Here is a 25,575-nt window from a genome sequence, read left to right on the forward strand (position 1 = left end):
TATGGAAATGCTCACGAAGGTGGTAAAACTATGGATCTACCATGACTCAATAGAACAAACACGAGTTGCTGTGGTAAAGGTTTCACAGTATCAAGGACCCAGAAAAACGTCTAAGTGACTTACTTGTGGACTGAACTGGGATCCGATCAAATGGTGATCCGAGTTAGGTTAAAAAAAAGAAGAAATCTGTGGTTATTTTAGTGGAATCATAGCAGGCAGCTCTTTAGGGATTATATAGTGTGCTAGCAAGTCCATCCTGCTTTGGGATGTTGCAGTTCCGTTTGGAGAAAACTGCAGAGGTGGGGGTTTGGGGATTTGCTAAGTTCTGTTAATGCCAGAGGGTAACCTTTTAATAATCACTGCTTGTGCCCTTAAACCCTTATGTTTCTGTCACTAATAATAGACGCAAAGAGTTAATATTGGTACAGTCAGTTTAATAGCTTTACCTTTGCATTTTGGAATGTTACATTTATTGTCATGGAATAAAGAGGGAAAAAAATGTGTGTCCTGCTCTCAATATTCTTTATCTATATTTTTCTTGCTCTTTTCAATTAGTCATCTCCTCTGCCTCTCTGTTTTTCAACATAAACCAGTGTGTTACTAGTTCAAACTGCTGTTGACATAACCTCCACAGCATGTTACTTAGACGGCCCCTGCACTGTTCACTTTCTTGTCTACTCTTACACTGCAGCTTGGCTCAGCAACTGGTATTCCGGTATTCTGCAAAATATTAATCTCAATCATCAAGACACTAGACTGAGGCTCTCACAAAGTGAATTCTAAATATATCCAAACAGATCCAACCCCCTAAAGCTTGTACATAATTAACTTAATCGTTAAAGATTCTGCACTGGTCTTTTGAGGAGTTTGGACAGCCAATCCACAAGGCTAGGCTACAATTCCCTCAGCTAGGCAAGTCACACCAAATACTCTCTACACACTTCATCTCTCTATGACATTCAATAGGATCTAATTGAAGTAATGAATTATGATGTTGTGATGTGAGGGATTTAATTTACAGAACCAAATAGGAATTGTAACTGTAAATTGCAACAGTGGTTCGAAGACTGTCAGAAATCAATCAACCACAATAATTGTCTCACACATGGATTCTAAATACACAACATACATTTTATTGATATAGCAACAAAACACACACAAGAGAAATCATTCTCTCTCGGATTTCAAAGACAAGAATTAGTAATGTCACAGTTAATTTAGTAATGTCAGAGTTAATATGTATGACTATAACACTTATTGATATGATTATACGTAATACTTATTATTTACCCAATAGGTTATATCAGTCTTCTATATAGATAATCACATTCATATTCTCATAGACTAGTATATATTAATTAGCTAAATCAAGCACGTTTGGAATAATAGTTTCACACTTGAGAGTTGTAATGTGAGTCCTGAGGTTTTGGGTTTTGGTGAGTTTTGAACTTCCTGCTGAAGACGGAGCTGGGCTGTGTTGTCTGTGATCGAGCACAGAGCAAGCAGGTGATTCTGAGAGTGTCCCAGTGCTAGAAAGAGAGAGAGGGAGCTCTTTAGCATTTTAGCATTTGCTGAGGACAGCTCTACAATGCAGGTACTGTAGCATTTTGCAGAAGTTACGTTTTTTTTTTAGGTCTATGCACAGTGGTCTGCTCGGATCCAGTCACAAGGGTGGGAGAAGCTCCAATGATCCTGGTTATACCTTTACTGAAAAAGCTCTGTTATTCAGAATGTCAACAAATAAGACCAACTGTCTTCATTTCTTTGATCAGACAAAAACAACAATTGGTTTGCAAAACAGATTTCTTCTGTTGCAGAGAGAATTGTGGGTAGAACTCTGCTCTTTACTGACACGCTCTCTAGGCTTGGCACCTTGAAGAAAGTCTTGACTTGGACTCCTTGACTTGGACTGTCAGTTTGCATGGTTATTAGGTTATTAGGACAATTATTAGGTGTAGTTTTTCTATCCACTCTGCAGGTTCCTCATTGTTTGGTCATCTTATGGGTGATGGACCTCTTATGCACAGTAATGGGTCCCAGACTGAGAAGAGCCATGATGCAGAACTGGTGTTTACTGACTCGCTCTCTTGTCCTGGCATATATTGATGGGGCTTTGCAGAATGCACCAGTTTGATCATGTCCTTGTCTGTGTTACAAACCTGAGATACTGTATGCTTCTTATCACAAAGGCCCCTTTTAGCTGTTATAGAAAGAGGTCCAAAGTGCTTTCTCAAAGCAATAGAAAAATTAAATCTTTAGTAACAGTTCATTCTTAGTATAATATTTTGCCTGCCCGCTACAATTTCCTACACAGCAAGTCTGTTTGACACACCACACCCTGGTAATTCTGCGGTGCGAGGTGTCTGACAGTGATCATTCAAATAATTACTAGTAATGTGAACAAATAACAAATGTCCAGATACAGTTTGAAGGTAAAATCTACAACAAATCACCATGGTTTGCAGAAATCTATACTATTCAACAATGTGAAAGCTTTCTGTGACTTTTTAATGTGAACTAACCTAAGTAATATGCTTGAAACCATTAGGCTTTCAGAGCCTCAATATTTAATTTCACTCTAAGGAATCTATGATTTAGATCATGACCAACGATGTTCTACAATCCCTTAATACTTACACTGATGTATGTCTACTGCACATCTTTTAGTGCCGCGTCTTTTTTTCTTTCCCAATCGGCAGGGATTTCACCCAGGCCTGCGAATTTGTACCCAAATTTCTTCTCCAGCTGTGATCTGAAAGTGCAGATAAACCATTTCCAGTAGGACTGTTCGCTGCCATCTGAAGTGATGCTCCATTTGTCATAAGGGGCTCCAGCAGTTCTGTATTGCTTGAAAGGAATCCATCCTTTACAAGACTTGAATGAGATATCGGCGGTAACTGCTGTGGTGCAAAAATAAAGTGAAAAATTATCTGTTTTATAGAAAGACCAGCCGGCCAGAGCTGAAGGACGGTGAAATTGGACACTGTGGTCAGTACTATGGCTAAGGATGGTGTTAGTACAGATGGCTTTACAGAAGGGACACTGCTCCCAACACCCACTGAGGGCCTCACACAGAATCTCATCAGGTCTCTGTCTGAACATTGTTAAGTCAATTCTGCTGTTTTCTTTCTTAAGGTTTTCCAGTATCTCACCAAGAGAACAGGCCATCATTTCTCCGAGAAACTGCAGGTCTTTAACAACTTCATTTTCAATGTTTGTGAATTCCTCTCGGGGGAGCGACACATGGTCTCCCACTGCTGCACAGAATTCATCCAGCCACGCGGAGGCGCCGCTCTGCTTCTCCTTCACGGCTGCAGTGACCATAGTGCTCTCTCTTAAGATCTGCTGCACTAGATCATCCAGATTGGTAAGAAACATCTTTTTCAGCTGATCTTTGTTGTCTTTACAGTATCTCTCAACACGCTCCCTGATGAACCTTTCAAAATAATGCTTTGGGTGGTTAATATATTCCATATAGGAGTCAAAGTCCTCCTGCTCAGCGAGGTGTTTCAGAATGTGGTTTTCCAGATTGGATCTGTTACCATTAAAAGCTGGATAGTTCGATTTCATTTTATCGGTAATCTGGATGCAGGTTTTATCACACACTGCCTGCTGAATCGCTGGCTTGAGGCGTTTGCACAAAAAATCTACAAAGAACGTGACAGATGTGGCTCCTTTACAAAAGCTCTTAAAACAGTCAAGGTACTCATCCCTCTTACTCTCAAGGTAAATCAGAGGATCATTGGCTCTCTTGAAGGCTGTGTGCATTTTCTCAAACCGTCCCACGACCGTGGTGCACAGATGGACAGACAATTCAAACTCGTACTCGTTTGTGAATATGTTTTGTTCTAAGAATTTTTCATATTCATTTATGTCTCCTTTTATAAGCCCAAGTATTTCATGGATGAAGTTGTCATTGAAATCCACCTTTTCATTTTCTTTCTTCTCCATGTATTTATTGACATTGGTTTTTATTTGTTGAGTGAGTTCTTTCCCATGAATCTCCCACTGTGGGTCATGAGACGTAACTGTGTGCCATGCTTTTTGATACCAGGTCTGTTTCATGTGTTTTTTCTTATTGAACTGGAAAATTTTCTCTCTCTTCACAATCGTATTGATAACATCTCCCTGGTTCTTGAATTTGTCTAGGAGGATGTTCTCCACTCTGGCTTTGACATTCAGCTGTTGCTCAGGGGGCTGTTCTGACGACACTCTGGTCACCCAGTTCACCCAGAGTCTGTCAAACTGCTCCTCTATTTTCTTATCGCTAAGCTTCTGCTCCTTCAGTCTAGATGCCAGATCTTTGCTCATTGTAATCAATTCTGCCTCATATTCTGATTTCTTCCTGTCCAGCTCTGTTCTGCATTTCTTGAGTCTGATCAGCTCACTGCACTGCTTCTGATTTTCTTCAATGAGCTCATTCCTCAAGCTCTCAAATCTCTTGTCAACGTTCACCTTCCACTTAATTAAGATCTCCTGGTACTTTTCCTCTTTAAAGTACTTCTCTATTTCATCTGTCAGGGTTCTGTAGACCTCATCAAATTCTCTCATCAGATCTGCTGATGTCACACCCTGAATAATTTTATTCGTAATTTGGTTGCGCAGTCTGTTCTGTACCTCCAAGGCTCGTTTTCTCATCTTCCATGACCACTCTCCATACTTGTCCTCCAGTTTACTGTAAACCATCATTTCCAAAGTGTTTCTGAAGCTGAAAACAAAGTTCTCCCCCAGCAGGGCATTCCAGAGATCTCGGATCCGTAATTTAAAGTCTGACAATAAGGGAAACGTCACTCCTGGCTTCCACTGAGCGACAGTAAGCAGCTTCATCTTCAGGTCCTGGACATTCTGGCTGTAGGAGGGGTTGGGAGGAGCCATTGGAGGATCTCCTTCCAGAAGGTTTTTGAAGTAGTAAACCTGTGACTCCACATCAAACTGGATTATATCACCAAAGCCAGTAATTTCAAAGCCTTCTTCTCTGGCTGCAATGCGAGCCATTTCATCTAGGCTCTCCTGTAGACGCCTCCTTCCCTCCATATTCATGCTATTTGCTGAAGCTTCTGCCACATTCTGGTGCACAAAAATGCAATTAGGTTTTATCTGGACAGATTTCATTCTAAGGAAAGCCTGGACACAGATCTGGAGAATGTCTTGCATTTCAGATGGATTCTCTCCCATGATGTTGATGAGAGTTATGTCACCAATCCCAATAATAAAAGTTGCTAATTCATTGTCGTGGCTCAGTGTGGCTTTATTACTGAGCTCTGGTGATCGAAGTCCTTCTGTGTCCACCACAAGGACAAAGTCATACTGCAGCTGGGCTCGGACATCCTCACTCACTCTCAATAATTGCATGAATGCTCCCCTGGTACACCTTCCAGCACTAACTGTGAACTGCAGGCCAAACATTGTATTCAGCATTGTGGACTTCCCTGAGCTCTGGACACCAATGACAGAGAGGACAAACACCTTTCCGTTTTCAAGTCTCTCAGTGAGTTTGTCCAGCACGGCCTCAATCCATACCAGAGGCACATGAGCAGCATCTCCGTCCATCAGCTCCAGAGGATATCCTGAAATCAAGATCTCCACTCCAATAGCAGGAAGGACATTAGCATGCCATCTGTAATCTTCTAGACCCTGTCCTTCTAATTGAACTGCCTCGTACAACTGAGCAATTTCTCTCATGAGGTGTTGAAGTCCAAGTGTAGCTGCACTAATCTGTTCAGATATTGAGCTCAAGTCTTTCTGCAGTTTCGTCTCCTGCTCCTTGTCCTTAGTCTTTTCTTTCTGTCTCAGTGTTGTCCATGTGGAGTGGTATTTCTCTTGAAGCTCAGTCAGGGTGTCTGTGGTCAGTTCGTCTAGATACATTCTCAGCCACTGCAGCATGAACAGTTTATTATCTTGTGAATCTCCAGAGGTTAAACACTCCAGGAAGGATCTCATGAAATCATTGAGAGGGAAGGCTTTCTTCAGCTGTTCACGGCGGAGGGCTATTTTCTCAGCTCTGATCTCACTCACCTGCTGTTCGATGCTTTTATTTGCTTTGCTGTGCAAACGATGCTGTTCTTTGTCCTTCATGCACCACTTATGCCACAGCTCACCCTGCAGTGGTAACAGATTCTCCTTGATGCACAACAACTCATTTTCGTTCAACAGCCCCAATAAAATCTGTGCCTTTTCCTTCCCTTCTCTGCAGGATTTATAGTCTTCATCCACCCTGAACTGCCGTCTTGCCGCCTGTAAGACTGTTTGCAAGCTGGCAGTTGTGCTGTGAGTGGAGAGAATGTGTTTAACGTGTGAAATGATCTCATCAGTCAGATCAGATTCATTCCTGCTCTTAGCTGCCAGTCGTACTCTGGTCGGATTGTTTGAATGGGGAACGTTCTCCATTCCAGCTAATAGACAAATCAAGGGGACAGAAGAGTTTAAAAGAGTTTGAGCTATCTTCTTCATGTCTTCATCCAGTGAAGTCTCTGAGATCAGAACTACAATGATAGTGCTGACCTCCTGGAGAAACTGCAGCTGTTCTGGGTGTTTGCTGGCATCACCGTGGAGGTTCAGAAAAGCCACACAGTTTTCAAACACATCGTCCTTCCTGCCTCCTGGACAGTACCAAGCGATCTCCACCACCCCATCCATGAGTAGGCAGTCTGGGGAGCCACCTCTGCAGTGCCGATGGAAAAACACATTGTGTTTCTTCGGGCTGATGATGTTGTTCAGGATCTGGGATTTGGAGACAGAGGATGATCCCAGCCGGATGAAGGATACAGTTGGCACTTCAGTTTCAAACATGTCCTTGCTGTTGTGTTTCACAGTGCTGCCTCTCTCAGATGACTCCTTACTGCACCATGATCTCTTGATCTGTCTCAGGGCCCACAGAGGGAACTCCACTGCCCCAGTACAGGGGCTAGGCACCAGGAGGGGTAAGGCGAACTGACAGGTGGAGAGCTTTGAGAAGAGGTACGGCCTCAGAAAGTTGCCAGAGCAGTGGAACACAGCCATGTGGACGTCCATGGGGTGAATGTGTGTCACTTTATCAGAGTCTTGGTCATCACAGGTAGTGAAATTCTGGACGCCAGGATTGAAAAAGTCATCACTGCATATGATGGCATCGATTGCGTTTTGGCTTGGTGTAGACCTTTTGACATATTCAGCCACACGAACTTTAAGAAACATACTCCTGTAACTATAGTCCAACATCATGAGCTTGTAGAGATAATGAAAGCACAAGTCCTTCTCAGTTTGTGGCTGGCTGGCACAGCATGACAAACTGTTGATAACAAGCACATCAGTTTTCTTCATCCTACATGGATATGAATCCCTGAGCCCAAGTTTTTGTAGCAGGTTCATAAAAGCATCTGTTTTGTTATTCACAGCCTTACCAGAGTGTTCTTTCACTGTGTCTGGATGACAGTCCTGCTGGACTGAGGACTGGGACACATCGTAACATGAGTGGCTGCTCTCCGAGAAAGAGACCTCCTGAGAGCATGTTAAATTCTTCAGGTCTTTCACAATTTCTTCCGTTCCAACATTTGTCCCCTTCTTCTCAATAATGAACATTAGTTCTTGCTGAAGTCTTTCCCAGTCCTGCTGTTCATTTACATAAGCCACTGCCGAGAACACATCAGGATACATTTGGTCTTTCAGCTGTGATTTTAGGAACTGTAGTCGCTTTTCTTTGTCCTGTGAGGAGACTGACTGTTCATCTCTGGATACTGTCAGAGCTGTCAGCACTAAGTAGGCCTGAGCTCTTGCAGGAGCTTGTTCTTTCAGAGAACAGTACTTGTCATAAGCCTTCTGGAGCTCATTTTCTAAAACATCAACGTCTTTCCAGTCCAGAAGATAACTGAAAGTTTTATTCTTCAAGCTGTATCCTAAGGAAGTGACGATAGAAAGTACCAGCAGCTCTGTTTCCTCCTCATTGTTCTGTACTAAAGTCTGCCGCAAGGAGGTCAGGGAGAATGTGATGGTACAGGTGGCTTTGATTTTGGCCTCACGCATGTTTACAGAGTCACTGAGTGCAAATTTGGAATCTTGCAATTCCTCCTTTGTTTGCTTCAGGATTTCTGCCAGTTCAGAGAACTCAGAAACAGAAATATCTCTGTGTATTTCCTCCTTGTTGTGGTATACCCATTTAATGATTTCAGCTCTGTTAGGGAAGTTTTTCACTGTGTACAGGTGAGGCTCCATGAGAGAGCGCACCACCATTCTCAGGTTTATTGCTTCCTCAGGATTGTGCTTTTTAACAGCTTCCAACAAAAACTCTTGCATGTCCTCGTTTGAGAGACAGGTCTGAAACCAGATTTTGTGGGATCCCGTTTTTTCTCTCAGTTTTATCTTGAACTGCAGTAAATCAGTCAGAATCTGTTTACTGTTGGACACAGCCCAGTTCACCTTCTGAATCAGTGCCTGAGCCTCTCTCTCTGCTGACAGCACGTTCTCTCCTGACATCAGGTCTGCATCCTGCCCTGTGATCCTTCTGTAAGCCTCCACAAGCCAGCTGCTCAGTTTGAAAGGGTCTTTGAAGTCTTGTGTGTGAGCAGATAGGATGATGTCCCACACAGGAATCAGCCTGGTTCCTCTGTCTATCACATGCCATGTTCTGTTACTGCTGACCAGAGCACATTTCCACTGCAGGTGATTGTCGGTTTGAGCAGGACCCCCAGTTTTAGTGACAGAAAGCTTCACTTTACTCATCTGAGTTTCTGTGTAATTCCCAGTAAAGGATCCTTTCAGCTCTGTTGCAGAGGTGCTCACTCCAATTGAAATGGATGACATTAGTCCACTGTATCCTGCGCCAACATAGATATTTAAGGCTTCGGATGTCAGGCTGTTCATCTTTGTAAGATCACTGCTGCTGAAACCCTCAGCAGAGGCCTTCCACCAGAAGACGCCACCAAAGTGAAGAGGACCCTGGTTAGCATGGGAACCAAATCTCTGGAAAAAACGAACAACTCTTTCTATTAACAAAGGGGTCACGTCATCCTCGTCAGTGTTTAACAGCACTGTTTCTATGTCTCTGAGGTCTCTCATGGCAGCACTTGACAGCTTCAGTTTATCCTTCTCAAGAAAGCTGGATGCCAGTGGTACATAATTGAACATTGTTTTCCATATGTAGGAGTGTTCAGAAGAGGATTTGCTTGATTTCTCCTTCTCTGTAGAGTGTGATTTTTCAGCTGTGTTTTCAATAGAAAAGGCTTTGAATCCAGCTTTCACTGAGCACCTGAATGTGTAGCCAAGCTTCTCCACGACCTTCTGGAAAAGCGTCTGCGTTTGATAAGACGAAAACTCTTCCTGCTCATAAAGGGAGCTGTGCTGGGGTCCACTGAGAGTGAAGCCCTCAGGGACCTCAATGAGCTGCTCTCTCTTCTCCACCATGTCCTCCAGATTCCTGGTGCAGTACACTCCCTCCAGAGCCAAGCCTCCAGACGCGCTTCTTAACACCTCCTCATCAGCAACGTTTCCGGGGGAAGACAGGGAGGAGCCTTCCAGAAGACCAAGCTGTTTGTGCAAATTTTCCACCAGGTTTTTCAGAGGTTGTCCAGCAGGTACCCAGCACTCCTGGGGGATGTCAAGAGCTGAGCGGATCTTCTCTTCCCGTTCTTTCACCAGAGCACTGTTTCGGTCTATGCCTTCCCTGTGCAGTTTCTGGAGCTCAGCCAGATCCCGTTTCACCTGCTCTACTCTCTTCATCAAAGGCTCCTGCTTCTCCAGTTGTTTTTTCTTTAAACCCAGCATCTCCCGCAGGGCCGCTCTTTCCCATTCGTGTCTGCTGTGCTCTTTCAGTTTTTCATAATCTTTGTCTCCCAGATACTGCAGTGCTCTTGTGTTTCGGACACTCAGGACATCGTTAAAAACCTGTGACCAATAAACTCCGTCCAGGCCAGCTTTCTCAAGCTCTGCCGCAAGATCGGTGCCAGGGTTGTTTTCAGCTGTCCTGGCCATTTCCTTCTGTTCCTACTGTCGAATTAAAAGAAGATCAACCACATAAGCATCACCAGTGTAGACGTGGTTTCCTGTAACATAGAAAACAGAAGAAAATAGAAAAGCAGGTTATTAACAGAGTGATCTGCTCATCTAATGTTCTTTAAAATACATTGTGGAAAATACTGTTACATAGTCACTTGTTTATAAATGTCTTAAAAAGTCTGAAGATAGGATCTCAGCAGCCAAGCACAGCTATGCCCAGTCAGTACTGGTGTGACACCTGCCACCCAGTGATGTTACAAGCACATTTCTGCTTAGTTTTAGTAGCCTGGCCAGGGGACTTGTGTTCTGTATTTCTTTCTTCTTTTTAAAATTTATTTGCAAATCACTATGATAGCACTAGTGCATAGGTCTGTCATGCTCTCTTATTAAAATGATAATAATGTTATTAGTGTTTTGGGTTTACTTGGGAATCACTGGTTGGCAATTGCTTCCATCCCTCTTTGAGGGGTATCTCTTTCCTGAGGCTAAATAACATTAGAACTGTTTGTTTTTTTTTCTCCTTGGCTTGAGGAAACATCCTCCAACCAAGATCTGAGAGTAGGGCACATTTTGAGTGGATCAGTTATCATGTTTTTCTTTTCCTCCTCAAGGAACGGATGGGATATTAGGTTATGGCCTCTGCTGTGAAGGTAATTACTATTTACTTAGGTCTGATTATGGGTTACAAAGTTCGCTCTTCAGGACATACAGTAAATACTACTTGTATTTTTAACAATGTTCAAGTGTTTATGGGCTGAATACGCAATGACAACTTGAAACCTAAGTGGGAGACTTAATCAAACAAAGGAAGAAACATTTTGAAGATAAATCAAAATATCCAGTCAAATATAAAATAACCATACAGTATAATACTATACAGATGAAGCCATTCAAAACGAGTGGGGTATGCTGCGGTACAATGTGGTGGGAGTGTCGCATCTAAACGCGTCTTAACGCGCCCTACCGTATGCAAATAAGATTATGTTAATATTATCTAGAATCACCTTGTAAAACCGCCAGGTGGAGCTAATAAAGTTTAACCTCTCATGTACAGCATTTGAGCTGTCACCAGAAAACAATCAGTTTCGAATCCTGATCACTGCTGAGGGACAATCTTTATTCAATGAAGAATTTAAGTTGTATACTCTTTAGGCTTTTAAATTTAAACTGTGTATTACAGCATTTTAATCATTAAACATTAAAAAGTTGGTATATTTTATGAAAGCAAGATCGCACAGTAAAGAGATTAAATGATTAAAAATTTTCACTACTGACCAATGCAGCACGAGTGCCCCTGTCGGTCATTTTGGCCAGCCAATCACATACTGCAGTACGGTGCGGTGGCGTACGCGTAGTTGCCCGCGGTACGGGTTTGTACCGTGCATTTTGAATGGCTACATCTGTACAGCTATAGTATATTTATCCCAAAACACCAAATTAGACATAAGCCCGCAATTCTACCAGCACTTACATTAGGTGATGAAAACCACCACATTCATGAAGAAGAAAAAGCAACATCCTCATTCTCACCAATTAGGACTTTGGGAGAACAGGTTGAAGATGTCAACAAATGTTGAGGTGAATGAAGAAGAATCTATTTTACTGAATCAAGGTCTCATTCCGTCAAGATGTATATGGAATTTGGTGTGCTCAGTTTCTCCACAACAAAAGCTGTCACCACCATGTCCAGGGGTCACTCTTCGGGATATAAATGATATTTGTGATTGGGGGGGATTCATTAAAAATGATGGGATTCCTGCTGCAAATAGTAAACACACTGGACAGGACCTAAAACTACACCTCCTCTCCCTTGTCATAAAAACCAGGAATGAAGAGGATCTCCCCCCTGACTTCAAGGTGATAACCTTCAAAGTACTTGAAAATCCAGCTGTGGACTATGGTCATCTGTGCAGAAGTGTACATGAATTTCTCATTCCTCTTGCTGGAGCTACTTCCAGAATCCCATTACGGGCTCAGACCCTCAAGAAGCACAGCTGACAGGAGTCTGTTGGAAGCAACACCAACTACTCTATTTAACTTTAACTTGACAAATAGGGGTGGGGAAAACAAATTGATTCAATTAATTTTTATATAGCGCCTTTCACAGCAAGGTTGCCCCAAGGCACATAACAACGCAACTGACCATACATTTTCATTTTCTTAGATTCTTAGATGCATCATGATTCTCCCTGGTACGATTCTGCATCGATGCACAAAACTCCCTAATCGATCTTTTAATTTTTTTTAATATGCACAGTACTAAACATTTCAGATAAAAACAATACAACGGAAAGTAAAGGACAAAAAGAGCAACTAATAATGGTTTGGTTTTCTGGGCTTAAGACGAAACTGATTGCGTGGTGAAACGTAAAGGCGTATAGCTGGACAAGTGAGCCATGCTTACATCTGAACTAAGCTAAGCTACCCGCTTTGTGAAGATGGACAAGCTCCGGCCTGCACCCTCCGCTTGGAGAGCCACTGTATGGGCACATTTTTAAAAGGTAAAAATGAACTGGATAAGAGCCATGCAGTGTGCAGGCTGTGTCATACCCAGATCAAATATTTCAGGAATACAACGCACATGGGGAAATCACGTTTCACGTTTCCATCCAGAGCTGGAGTAAACACGGCCGGTTCTTAAGAAATGATAATTCTGTTCATGTTCCCCTTTCAAGGTTGAAACGGCAACTCTTTACCAGCAGCCATATCACCCTGCAACTCACAACTGGCAGCCCCCTGAAGCTAAGCAGGTGTGAGCCTGGTCAGTACCTGGATGGGAGATCTCCTGGGAAAAACTAAGGTTGCTGCTGGTAGAGGTGTTAGTGGGGCCAGCAGGGGGTGCTCATCCTGCAGTCCATGTGGGTCCTAATGCCCCAGTATAGTGATAGGGACACTATACTGTAAACAGGTGCCATCCGTCGGATGAGATGTAAAACCGAGCTCCTGGTCATTAAAAATCCTGGGGTGTTTCTCGAAAAGAGTAGGGGTATAACCCCGGCATCCTGGCCAAGTTTCCCATAGGCCCTTACCAATCATGGCCTCCTAATAATCCCCATCTATGAATTGGCTTCATCACTCTGCTCTCCTCCCCACTGATAGCTGGTGTGTGGTGAGCGTTCTGGTGCACTATGGCTGCAGTCGCATCATCCAGGTGGGGCTGCATATTGGTGGTGGTAGAGGGGAGTCCCCATTACCTGTAAAGCACTTTGAGTGGAGTGTCCAGAAAAGTGCTGTGTAAGTGTATTATTATTAACTCTTGTGGTTACATACAGATTTAATTTTAGCATTCACACAAACGCACAGAAAATACTTTCCAATGCAAAATATCCACCCTACACCACTAATTGGATGCAGGCATTAGTATCCTCTCCTCCACCAACAAGTATATCAACTACCCAGAGTGTGCTACAAACAGCAAAGGTCCTTGTAGACGGTCATGTGTGATTTATAGAGCACCAATGAATGAGACCAGTTTGGTTTTCCTGTGCCACTTTTGGGGGAATGACTGAGGTCAGGAGCCCCCCCCACCACCACCACCCCCAAAAAAAGGTGCTATATGTCAGGAATGAATGCAGCACAAACGCGACTTTCAATGGCGCAAACCAACACAAATGAAGCACATCGTTTGTGCGATTACAGATTCAACCAACTCCTTTCTGTATTTTGAAATGATCTATTTACAACAGGACAGGAAGTATTTCCTTCAAAGAATGTTCTGTCCTGTACTTTTAAAATATGCCAGACATGTTAAAGCATCATGTGAAGTCATGTCCACCGATGTCCAAACAGTACTGTACATTGTAGACATTAACTACAGCGTACTTCTGATTAGGATCATTCTTGCAGACTGCCTTCATCTACACGCCACTAGCTTCACTGTTCTGCAAGTGACCAGTAAAATGATATTGCATAAATGTTTTTGAGCAGAGAATACTGTACAGTGCCTCAACAGCAAATTGCAATATTAGCAATTTAAATCTACTACCATACAGTACATGATCGACAAAGTAAGTTACATAAAAACGTATTTTAATCGGGTTTCTTTTTTGCTACTTACTGTACATGTTTGTTTTAAATACAGTATGATAATGTATGGTTTAGAGCCAGTGCATTATGTGTGTAATTTATTTTAATAATCAAAATCTAAAATTATGGTTTCTAATTCCTTGCTACGATTTACACAAAATGACTAATAGTTCTGTATACTGTGTGCAATAAACAAAATGATAATTATATCAAACAGGGAAGTATGACTTTATTACTGTTATATTGTGATCTACTGTACAGTATCTCTTTCAGAGTTGTGGTAGCAATGTGGTGACCGAAATTGTCTCTAGTACAGTATAATTAGCACGGAAAAACACTCATAGGTTGATAAACATTTAAGACTGTATTGATTTCCGTGACAGCCAGTGTTGCGGTATTTTAAGGATTCACTGCGCCACCTGACAGTTGTACGGAGTAGTGCAGTCGTGCATCAGACGATCTGAAAAACAATAAGAACGAGGTGGCGCCTGACATCTTGAGGATTCTGTTTTTTATCAATTAAATCCCAATATGTACTGTATGCAGACCTGAATTTGGGGATGGGTAGGGGAAGACCTGAACCCAAAACATTTGTTCAAACAAGGTTTTAGCATCTGACCATGTTATTACATCCATAACCTCGCTTCCACGGGTACTTACGCGTTTTTCCTCGCTCACCTCTGCCCAAAGGTCGTTCAGTAAGATTCAGCTCCTGCCTGCGGGCCCGTGCTCGGTTCCGTGACCGCAGCTCAGTTTTTCTGTAACACGATGGCTGTTGGTGCCCTGTGCAACAATTTTCAAACACCTTAAATTTATATTTAACCCAAAATTAGATTAGAGACTGTATTTTCTCAGGCATTTCAGATAAGAGAAAAAAAGCAACAAAAAAAAAAACTATCGAAGTCAGATTTAAAACTTAGAAGAATAATTTTTTTCACAGGACATGAGCTGAGAAATTTTCAAGTACTGCAACGCTGGCTCGCGAACTCCACTTAATCAACTTTCATATCCCTTTTCCCCACAACTGTAAAAACGATTACTTTATTATTTTTTCCACGCTCAAACGAAGTTAGGTTACCATGATATTATCTACAGTGACGTCTAAAGCAACAAATTATTTAGTTTCGTGTATCTGTATTGTTTCAAGACCTTTAAAACATACAGTAAGCACGGGCGTCCTTGATTAGAATGAGAAGTGTTTCGTTTTCTTTATATGGGAAAGGAATCTTAAACCCCCAGCGCCCTACTTGTTCCATTAAGTAAAAAATCACCATCATTATTGTGTTTTTACCACTGTAACACAACCGCACAGAACAAGCCAAAACCGTATATAATTTTTTTTACAAGAACAACATATTGTAACGCTTACGGCCGACAAGCACCGTGTGTAAGAGCCGGCGTACCAGAGCGGGTGACGTCACCGCCCTTCCCTGTGATAGCAGGACCACAGCTACTGGGCTGTGGAGAGATCTCTCTTTAGCTCACGGGGCTGGGTCGCTGCAGAGAGACGCGGAAGTCCCGGGTTCGAGCCTCCAGTCGGGATGGGGCCGACCAGATGCGGCAAGGGGGCCCGCCTGAACCCCCGTTGCGTTACAATATCAATACGCGCTAGCTGGGCGTCCCCCCTCTGCGGTAACGTAGATCCCACACACGCTACAAAAGTTATTCAAAGGAAGTGGCTTGTCTTTACACATTCGATAAACTCGTTATTTTAAACATGCATATTTAAAACCATTAAACGTATACAGCCACTTGTACCCACTCATATCTAAAAAAAACAGGCCAAGCGAATGTATTTAAACGTATAGATTTAATTGAAATCGCATTTTTCTCCTTATTTCATTATTTGCATTAGACCTGTTGGCGAACAATTCACTTCAGAAGTCAGAGAATAATATTATATATATACAGTATGGTTCTTCCCGTCACTACAAGAAACCTGGACTGCATGCGAATGATAAAAACCGAGACGGCAATCTTTGCAATTAACATTGCAGCAATGCTTTCTCCGTTAAGATTAATTTCAAACCTTTAACTTACAAGCAGGATACGATTTTGCGATAGAGACATCCAAACCTGCCTTTTAAGAGAAGTTTCTGCCTCCCGTCACCCGGCACACCTGCGTACCCGAGGATGTGCCCGGTCTGGTGGGTCTGAAGGCGAAGACGTTCGTGACCCGGTTCTCTGCTTTGGCGCCGATTCGGTACTGTGACCGAGCCGTCTGCCCGCCGGATGACTCAGGAAACTGGAAAATATTTATTTTCGCTTTCGAGTTTCGTAATGACGAGCACAGGATAGAGAAAACCGCATGAACTCTAGGCGGAAGGCCAGCAGAAAATATAACAAGCTTCCCATAAAGGAATAAACACTGGCATCGAGCCAGGAATGTCTAGAAATGTCTTATGTACATTAACTCAAAAGCTTTTCCTGTTAATCCGTGCAGTACCGAGAAACACGGGACGTTAGCCCACTGCACAACAGCACAATAAAATCCTCCACGGTTTGAATAGCTGTGTATTTTTGTGCGTTTGTGTGAAAAGTGAAACTATTATAAAAGTGCAACTAAAACTGTCTCCAATTTCTTAATCTAACCGCAAGAAGAGAATTGTCCTTTCAAACGCGCGCTTTAGGAAATGCATTGTCTTAAAGCATGTCACAATTCTTCTTAACTGTAAGGAGTTTCTCATTCTTACCTTATTTAAAATGTATGTATGCACATTTAATTGACTAGTGTTTATGGAGTGGCAATACATAAACATGGCAAAGTACTAGGCAATCGTATATACTGTAGCGCTCGCGGGTTCACGCGAGTATGAGCCCCCGCCGCTGCCGCCTCGGGTCAGCCCCCCACCGCTGGGGACTCGAACCCGGGCAGCCCGGCGGCTTCGGTCCCTGCTATTCCCGGGGAAGGGCGGTGGCATCACCGCGCTGGTATGCCGGCTCGCACATCCTGCACAACCTTTAGGCCGTATGCGTTACAATACTGTAGTGTTCTCCTGGAGTGAAGGGACTAACTTTCCCCCTATAATAACATGCCAGAGTCCCCTTTATCTCTGCTTTCGCCATGTGCTTCTCGGGTCTCTCTACTCGTCTCCCCGGTCTAAGATTCCAGTGATTAGCACGGCCCACTGTAAAATAAGAGGGCAATAAAGCCACCCTTCTGAGCCCCATGATAATACAATAATATTAACATTATTTTCTATCGTGCCTGTAAATGTAGCTTCTCAAAGCATTTCATTATCAAAGGGTTAACAGCTTTAAAAGTTTAAAATAGGAGATAAAATTAGCACAATTAAAGACAACGGTTTAGAATGCAGAAGGAGATGCAGGAAAGAGCCACAGACACCAGTTAAATACAGGCCTTTCTGACGAAGAAGGTTTGGAGCCCGGATTTGAAAGAGCTTAGAGAAGATAACCCCCCGATATCCTCGGGGTAGAACTCTGGAGATTTGGGCCACAGCAGGAGAAGGCCCTGTCACCTGCAGTATAGAATGTTTAAGAAGTATGCCTTAAGACATCTCCTCCAAATGATTGCCACCCAGACTGCTTACAGTGACCTGCACTGTGACAAGAAGCTTTCTCACTGGCACTATGTCCTGAGGGAACTGTATTTTATAGTATATAGCTAAATGAGGAGGCAGTCTGACTTTGAAAAAAGCTGTCCCAGAGCCAATATACTGATGACATTTTGAGCTATAGGGTGCCAGGACCCCTTTACCCCTACAATACTTTCTACATCTCCCAGGAGCATTGAGGTCCAAAAGTTCCCTTTTAGTTGTCAGGCCACAACACTTTTCGCCCCACATTTGCAGCATCACGTCAGTGCTTTGTTGGTGTTTTTCAGTAATGGCTTCCTTCTGGCACTCCCATGACACAAGCCTGATCTGTGCTTGGGATATTGTTGTTACACTTTGACCAGTCTCGGCCATAAAAGCCAGTAGCTCTGTCAAAGATCCCCTTGGCCTCTTGGCAGTTTTCCGCTAAGTTTTCCGCAAGCTAACTTACTGCACTAAACTAAGCTGTAACGGGGGAAAAAAAACAACAACACAAGAGCCACAACAATCCCAATCCCCACCACAGTCAAATAAACAAACCCGACAGATCTCGAGTTTACCAAGAACTACAAACCAACACCAGTCTCTCGAAAAAATTCGCCATAGTTTATTCCACACCTCTCTCGGGACGTCCCATACCGGCATTTTAAAACCGGACCACTCTCTTCAACCAATCCACAGAGAGATGCAATTTAGGGACACACCCACCTCCAAAAACGGACCCCCGCACAGGAGGAGAGTTAAAAGAAACAGCACGTAATATTGGTCATCCAGTTTGGACGGACAGGCTGATCCAGGCAGGGGTTCAGTGCTGCTATACACGTTCCACTTCTTAATCATCTTGGTTCTGCTTCCAGTCTTGCATTCTGTCTCGCTGGACGAAATTCGATGATATCCGTCCCTCGAGCCTTATAAACTCTGCCCCAAATTAAATATTTACTTCCCTGATTTCTTTCTCATAATGTGCTCTTCTGTCTCCCTCGAGAGGGGTATTAAAACCGTCTAGAAATCGAAAGCAATATCTTTATGAGATTACAAGAGATATATTCACAAGCCTGCTTGTTTATTCTGTAATAATAAGACAGCAACACGTCACCAGGAGGTTTGTCGCCTCGTTCTGAATTGCAGAACACGGTGCTGCGCATACCTGGAAATTTGGTCTATTTTGTGATGTAAATTGGAGGTTTTATACGTTATTGTGTACATTTTACTTGTGGTTTGAAATACGCTCATCAAGGCTGATTCTTTCTTATCCCGAATGATAAAAATAGCGTTACAGTTTCCTTTTAAGAGTCACATCCTCTTCGCTTGCATGTACTTTCCTAGACTTCAATTCACTTCCTTCCCCAGAATATTTATCTCAATATACAGTACATCTCAGAACTCTGTGTCACACACTACAGGCTCTAAGTTTATGAGTAGGTACTGTATATTACAGATGAGACCTTTCTTTATGTTTAGAACATGAGATTATATTGTGGTTGGAATACAATTTTAGTTGAATATTACAATATGTAATATGTATATTACAATACATTTTGCAGCAGAATGATAAGCGTTCTGTGTTCACCACAGATCATTTCACAGTTATATTCTATTGCATTTGCTGTTTGCAATGCATGTTTTAGCTATATCAATGAATTGTATATTGTATAGTTAGAATCCATGTGTGAGGCAATAAATTACTGTATGATGTTTGACTAGTTCCTAAAAGTGGTCAAATACTCTCGCAATTTGCTGTTACCGTTTCTCACAGTAATAATTTACTACAGCAAATTAAAACCCCCATCTTCGACAAAAGACCCCAGATTATCGGCTTCACAAGCTTGGCCTGGAATCTCAAGGAGCCCACAGCACACGCAGCTGCTCAGAATGTGTTTTCACAGGTTCTTTAACACTGATGAAGATAGAGGAGTGCTGAGACGTCCTTTTCTGTCTTCTGTCGTGATGGTGAAAAAACACAACTTGTGATCAGATTAATTTCGGACCTTCTGAGAGCAACTTTCATGGGCATTTCATGTTTTATTGTGATATAATTGAAACTTGAATTGAAGACTGACCGCCTATCTCTCTTTGTGAGTGTCACTGTCAAATTCAAAGAGATTTCTTGTCATTGTCAACGAAGTATGGTCAAAGCAAATACAATTACTAATCAATTGCAAACAGTTTACAACAATAACCCTATCATTGTTAATATGAATTGAAAAGCTCACTCTCAGCTCCTCAGGCTGTGAGACGAGATCACATACACTGCTGCAGCTCTACTGAGTTTCCTCAGTTCTAATTCTGGGATTCATTGTCTGTCCTCTCTGGAGAGCCAAGTCTACCTTTTCACCTATTGTCTATGGCCGGGTTGTGGTCACTGATCCTGTACTTCATCAGGGTCTGTTTCTCTTTGCTGCCTCTTACTCTGGTCAGACACCTGGCCAGTGTGTATAGTCTTTTTAGGGACTGGTAGCATTTTTTTTGTGTTGACTCCTGTTTGTGTTGTTGTGGCAGTACTGCGCTGGTGTCAGTGTTGCTCAGAGCAGTGAGTGAACCAACTAGCTGAGGTGCTTTCTAGGTCTGAGGCTGTAGAGTTTTTCTAGCAGCTCCTGTTCTGCGATCGGGGAGCCTTGTGGCAGCCTTGAAGCTGTAGAGTATCAAGCAAGGGAGAGGAGGTACATTAGTCTTGATTCTTCTATTGATGTCTTTTCAAGTTTAATTTTAAAATTCAAAAGATCAAGTGCCATCAGATACTTCAGGGTAAACAGAACTGAACAAGCCAAACAAGATTGAAAAGACATTTTGTTTCCAACATTCATCTCCATGCAGAAGATAGTTTAAATGTGGCACACTCCAAACATAGTGATTCTGGCTTTAAAGCTGTACATTACCCGTATAAAATACTGCGTATTTGAAAGTGTAATACAACCCAGTACCGTATATGGTAGTGAAGTGTGGTGTCCAATCACAAACCAGGACTACTGTAAATGGGACAGACAATTCATAGAAGCCCTGTACACAGAGTTCTATAAAAACATTCTCCACGTGCCTTGAAGCTGTTGAGTATCAAGCAAGGGGAAGGAGATACACTGCTCTAGATTGCTTTGTTTATGTAGTTTCCAGTTAGAGAAGGGTGGGGCTAGAATGTAATAGATCAGAGTAAAGAAGACATCAGAGACGACATTTAATTTTCATAATTTATTTCTTTGCAAAAGACAGTTTAAATTTGGATCAGCCCAAACCCAACACTGTGTTTGAGAAGCTTCTCAGCAAGAGACTGAAGTTTGAGCAGCCAGTAAGCAGCTCAGCTACAGTACATATACTTGGTTTGTACAGTGAGAGACTGAAGAAGCTGCTGAGTAGCTCAGAGAGGAGCCAGGCTTCTGCTCGTGTTGTGGTCTGTGGTAGTTTTACTTCCTGTACTGTAAAGAAAGAGTTAGGCAGTAGCTTTAGCCCTTATGGCTACATTTTTCTGTCTCCTGGGCAGACCTGTGTTAAAGTTCGCTACAGTAGGTACACAGCCCCCATCCTGGTGTGTTATTACTGTGGACTGTGTGATTTCTCTGTCAGTTTAGTTTCTCACCCATATTTGAAAACAGACTGATCAAAGAGGGATTTACAGGACAGTAGAGGAAAGTAATTACACTACTGGCCATAGAGACACAAGTGAAAGGCCACATACAAGAAAGTAACAACATTCAGTTCAGAGTTTTGTTGTGTTTTTATGGATTTTGGTGCAGTGTTTTCACAAACAGCAGCAGTGGAAGCTGCTCTCCCTGAGTGCCTGATGAGGAGATGACAGTGGAGCCTCCATTGAGCACAAGCAAAGCAGAACGAGAAACACTGTCCACAGCCTCTCCCTCTCTTCCTCTCTCAGTCCCTCTCACTCATTCTCTCTCTCCCTCTATTCCCAGACCCTGTGTCTCTTCAGGACAGCAGATCAGCAAAGCAGTTCAAGTGTCTCCTTTCTTCTCTCAGGCTGACTGCTTGAAGACGCACATGTAGCTCTTCTTCTCAGAGCAGTGATGATCATTCCACCCCCCTTCCTCTGAGAGGAGAGAAAGACAGAGAGACCATGACTAGACCTCTTGACAGTGATGGACTAATTGACGCAAACACTGACTGAGTATGATGTACTGACAGACTAGGACAATGACTGAACACACAAGTCTGCTTCTCCATCGATCACGCACTTTTCCAGTTCATCTCCACACAGTCCTCAGTATCCTCAGTATCGCGTGTGTTGTCGGGCTGACCAGGAACCCAGTTTTTGAAATCCCAGGTAGAACCATCTGTCCAAAGAAACTCATTAGTCTAAGGAGGAAGAGTAATACAGTACAGACACACTGACTGGACACTACAGTACATTAACACTGCACTGAGAGAGAGGGGTTAATACAGTACAGACACACTGACTGGACACTACAGTACAAACACAGTAATTGATCACTGCAGTATTTTAACACTGCACTCAGATTGATACAACTATACCCAAGAACTTACTTTGAACAGCTCATAGGCTCCCAGCCAAATCCGAGAACTGCTGCTCTTTTTGTGCTTCTTGACAATTGCTAAAATGTCTTTGTTGGTCTTTTTATTAAGGATTGACACCAGGTGACCTCCAGGAACTGTATGTCTGCAGAAGATCTGAGAGAGAGGGAAGTCAATTAATTCCAGACACACAGACTAGACTCAACAGTACATTAACACTGCACTGAGAGAGAGGGGTTAATACAGTACAGACACACTGACTGGACACTCCAGTACATTAACACTGCACTGAAAGAGAGGGGTTAATACGGTACAGACACACTGACTGGACACTACAGTACATTAACACTACACTAGGAGAGAGCTTAACACAGTATAGACACACCGATAGAACACTATACACTATCACTGGAAAAATGTTTATGGAAAAACATGAGCAGAGAGAAAAATAGAAAGCTCTGAGAGACAGAAAAGGAAATAGATTTTGAGACAGTCATAGATACAGAGGGAAATGGGAGCAGAAAGTCATATATACAGAGACTCTCACCCAAAGAAACACAAATTGAGGCCGATGGGCATGTACCTCAGCATCAGTGAATGTGCGAGAATCGTTGTAGTATTTCACACACAGTGAGCCCATGCTGTACCAGTCCTGGTAATAGGTGTTCGGGCAGGGTTGTGGGATACTGGCAGCGAACACAACTGATATAAACAGATACACAAAGTTAATAAAACGCAAAATAGAAATACAAGGCATTCAATACCATACACGCTCACTGTATACTGTATACACAAGCTGTGTCCCATATACTGTACACAAGTACACCTATTGTATAAAGAAATAAGGAGACAGAAGGAGATACAACTTTCAGTAGTGGACAATCTGCAGGTGAAAGGGTGAAGTGAACTTTTGTCATCAGCTTTGCCCTTCTGTCCTCTGTTCTCCAGTGCTTTCTGTCTCAATATTTTGCTTCTCTCTCCCTCGCTCCTGAAGATGCTCCACAGCCGAACCTCCAATTACTCTGCTTTATAAACCCTTTCTCTCCTCTCACTCTCTCCATCTTCTCCCTTCCCCTCCTTCTTCTCTTTCTCTCTCCCTTCTATCCTTTTCCTCTTTCCCTCCTGTCTCTCTCTGTACACAATGCAGACATGCCACCAGTACTCACCCAGTGTGCAGACAGAGACCAGCAGCACAAGAACAGGCTTCAGTTCTCTTCCTTTCTAGTCTGCCTACTAAAAGAAAATAAATATATTACTTTACTGAGTTTCACTCTCTTACAAACATTTTTGGAAGTTTGACGTGTGGTGTTTGAGGTTCTCTTCTCCTCCCTGTCATGATGTGAAGGAGCACCACTCCAGTCTGTCTTCTCCTGTCTCCCTCCTGCCACTGTCTCTCCCTCTTGCACACGTTAACAAAACCATCTTTCTCTGAAACCAGACACCAGTATCTACAATCCCAAACGTTTTACCTTTCAATCTGAGATGGCGACTGTCTCTGTCTTTCTGACTGTGCTTCTTATAACTCTCTGGTTTCTCACCTCCACCTTTTTCTCTATGATCATTTGCTGACAAGCCTGCCATCTACTCCCACTCTTCTCCCCCATCATTCTGGTTCTCTGTCTTCCTCTCTCTCTCTATGTCCCTTTGTCCAGTTGTCTGTATGTATATCCAGCCTACTGAATGCCTTGGGTTTCCTCGTCTCAGTCCGTGTTGCTCCTGATGCCAGATCCATGGCACCCCCAGCTCAATCAGAGAACAACCTACCATCAAAATTTCCCCATCTCTCAACAGACAATAGAAGCCACTGATTGCTGCCAACCATCTTGTTCACACATTAACTTCTCTGCTCAAAAAGACCAAAACACTGAACAGATCTCATTCCATTGATCTTTCAGCCCTCTCTTTCTCTGTTCAGTAACCTTATTTCTACTCTATCTTTCAGTTGCCTTTCTGGTTAATCCCCAAGGACCAAAACATACACCATTGGTCACTTCAGCCCTCAATTCCTCCCACTTAGCTCCTGCTGGTCCTGATGCCACCTCCTCAGCCCTGAGTTTGTCTGCTGTCCTGCTTCTGACTCAGGCAACAGCTGTCCTGCAGCATCCTGTGTCTACCTTTCTGATGCCACCTCAAGGCGTCCTACCTCCACCCCAGTCAGCTGGTGTCCTACCAAGTCTTCTCTCTCTCCTGTCCCCTGGCACCCAACACAGCTCGGTGGAAGTCCCTATTGTACCATCCCTTGCAGTGTCTCAGGCACTCTCCCTACCCCCTTTCCATTTTATTCACTAAGGTTACGCCTTTGCTACAGCCATTCCTCTACCTATACCTTTCAACTCCATGAGTCTGCAAACTGTTAGGCTATACAGTCAGAAGTGAGCAATGTCATATTCAAATTGTATTATGTGCTAATAAAGCCACTTTTAGAATATTGTATTCAATTTCGGTCACCATGTTAAAGATATTACAACTGCAATCTGTCCAGGGAAGAAAAACAACACATTCCAGGACTTAATGGATTGTCCTACACTGACAGGCCGAAAGAACTCCATCCCTTTAGTCTTAAACAGAGAAGAATATGAGTGGACCTGAATATGAGTGGACCTCATCTAAGCCTTCACAATCCTCAAAGGCGTTAACAAAGTCCCCCTCACTGGAATTCTTCAGAATCAACTTTAGAATCCCAATGAGTGGAAACTTCATGAAAGTGTATTTAAGCTCAACAAGATGGCAAGATGATTCAGTCTAGTCTTGTTTGTGACCTATCTTTATCACGGACACAGGACACAGGTCACCTGTCTCACTTGGAAACATAAATAAACAGAGAAGAGAGGAGCACAAAGAGTGAAAACTACAAGAAAGTGTATTTAAATCCAGCATGAGCCACATTTTTATACAAAAAAAACTGTGGGAGTGTGGAACAAGCCTCCCAGGCATTTGGACGATACCCTGGTTCCTTTCAAGAAGGCAGGATGAGACTCTTGGATCAGTTATCTACTTACTACCCACAGGTCACCTGTCTCACTTGGACTCAGGGGGACAGGAAACTGTTGTTGCTACTGAGCTGTGTGTTACCCTGTATCTCCCCTGTCTCTGCTGGCCTGTCTCTCTCCTGTCTGCACTGACCTCTGCTTCTCCTGTCTGTCTCCTGTTTGTACTCTCTGTCTCTCTCCTGTCTGGGATGACCTGCCTCTCTGGAAGCTGTGGACAGTCTATATTCCCTCGGGGCCTGTGACAGTCTGGTGTCCCTTAGTCACTATGATTGAGCACTGTTCATACTGTATGTACTGTATCAACAGACAATGTTGCATTGCAGTTCTGTTGCTGTCACCATTATTAAATATAAAACCCTTAGTTTAATAACTTGTATTATATAAATGATTTTTACATATTATTCTGACACCATGGTGTTAACTGGGTACACTCAGATTAATAACTGCACATGTTATTATCAAACCATTATTATAGTGCTTCTGTTTATTGTGATTCTGAATAAAACTTAAAGTAAGATAAAGTAAGAGCTAAGTACAGATTGTATTCTGACTAAAAGAAAACA

The 25,575-nt window shown here is 42.8% G+C and overlaps 1 protein-coding gene across 3 annotated transcripts; it reads right to left on the reverse strand.

Moving 5' to 3' along the window:
* Nucleotides 1-1,110: 1,110 nt before the first annotated feature.
* On the reverse strand, nt 1,111-16,448 carry LOC102691216 (interferon-induced very large GTPase 1-like). 3 transcript variants are annotated; one of them, XM_069191489.1, is made up of 4 exons: nt 16,073-16,448; nt 14,653-14,775; nt 2,638-10,013; nt 1,111-1,529 (listed from the first exon to the last, which is right to left on the reverse strand). In XM_069191489.1, the coding sequence occupies exon 3, from the start codon at nt 9,940-9,942 to the stop codon at nt 2,650-2,652; it is 7,293 nt and encodes a 2,430-aa protein (XP_069047590.1). In that variant the 5' UTR covers nt 9,943-10,013; nt 14,653-14,775; nt 16,073-16,448; the 3' UTR covers nt 1,111-1,529; nt 2,638-2,649. The 3 variants fall into 3 exon arrangements, with proteins under 3 accessions (XP_069047590.1, XP_015209393.2, XP_069047589.1); XM_015353907.2 differs by having other exon boundaries at nt 1,111-10,013; nt 16,120-16,447; XM_069191488.1 differs by having other exon boundaries at nt 1,111-10,013; nt 14,671-14,775; nt 16,073-16,447.
* Between the last annotated feature and the right edge of the window lie 9,127 nt (nt 16,449-25,575).

This window comes from Lepisosteus oculatus, chromosome 6 (assembly GCF_040954835.1).
Source record: "Lepisosteus oculatus isolate fLepOcu1 chromosome 6, fLepOcu1.hap2, whole genome shotgun sequence".
Lineage (NCBI taxonomy): Eukaryota > Metazoa > Chordata > Actinopteri > Semionotiformes > Lepisosteidae > Lepisosteus > Lepisosteus oculatus.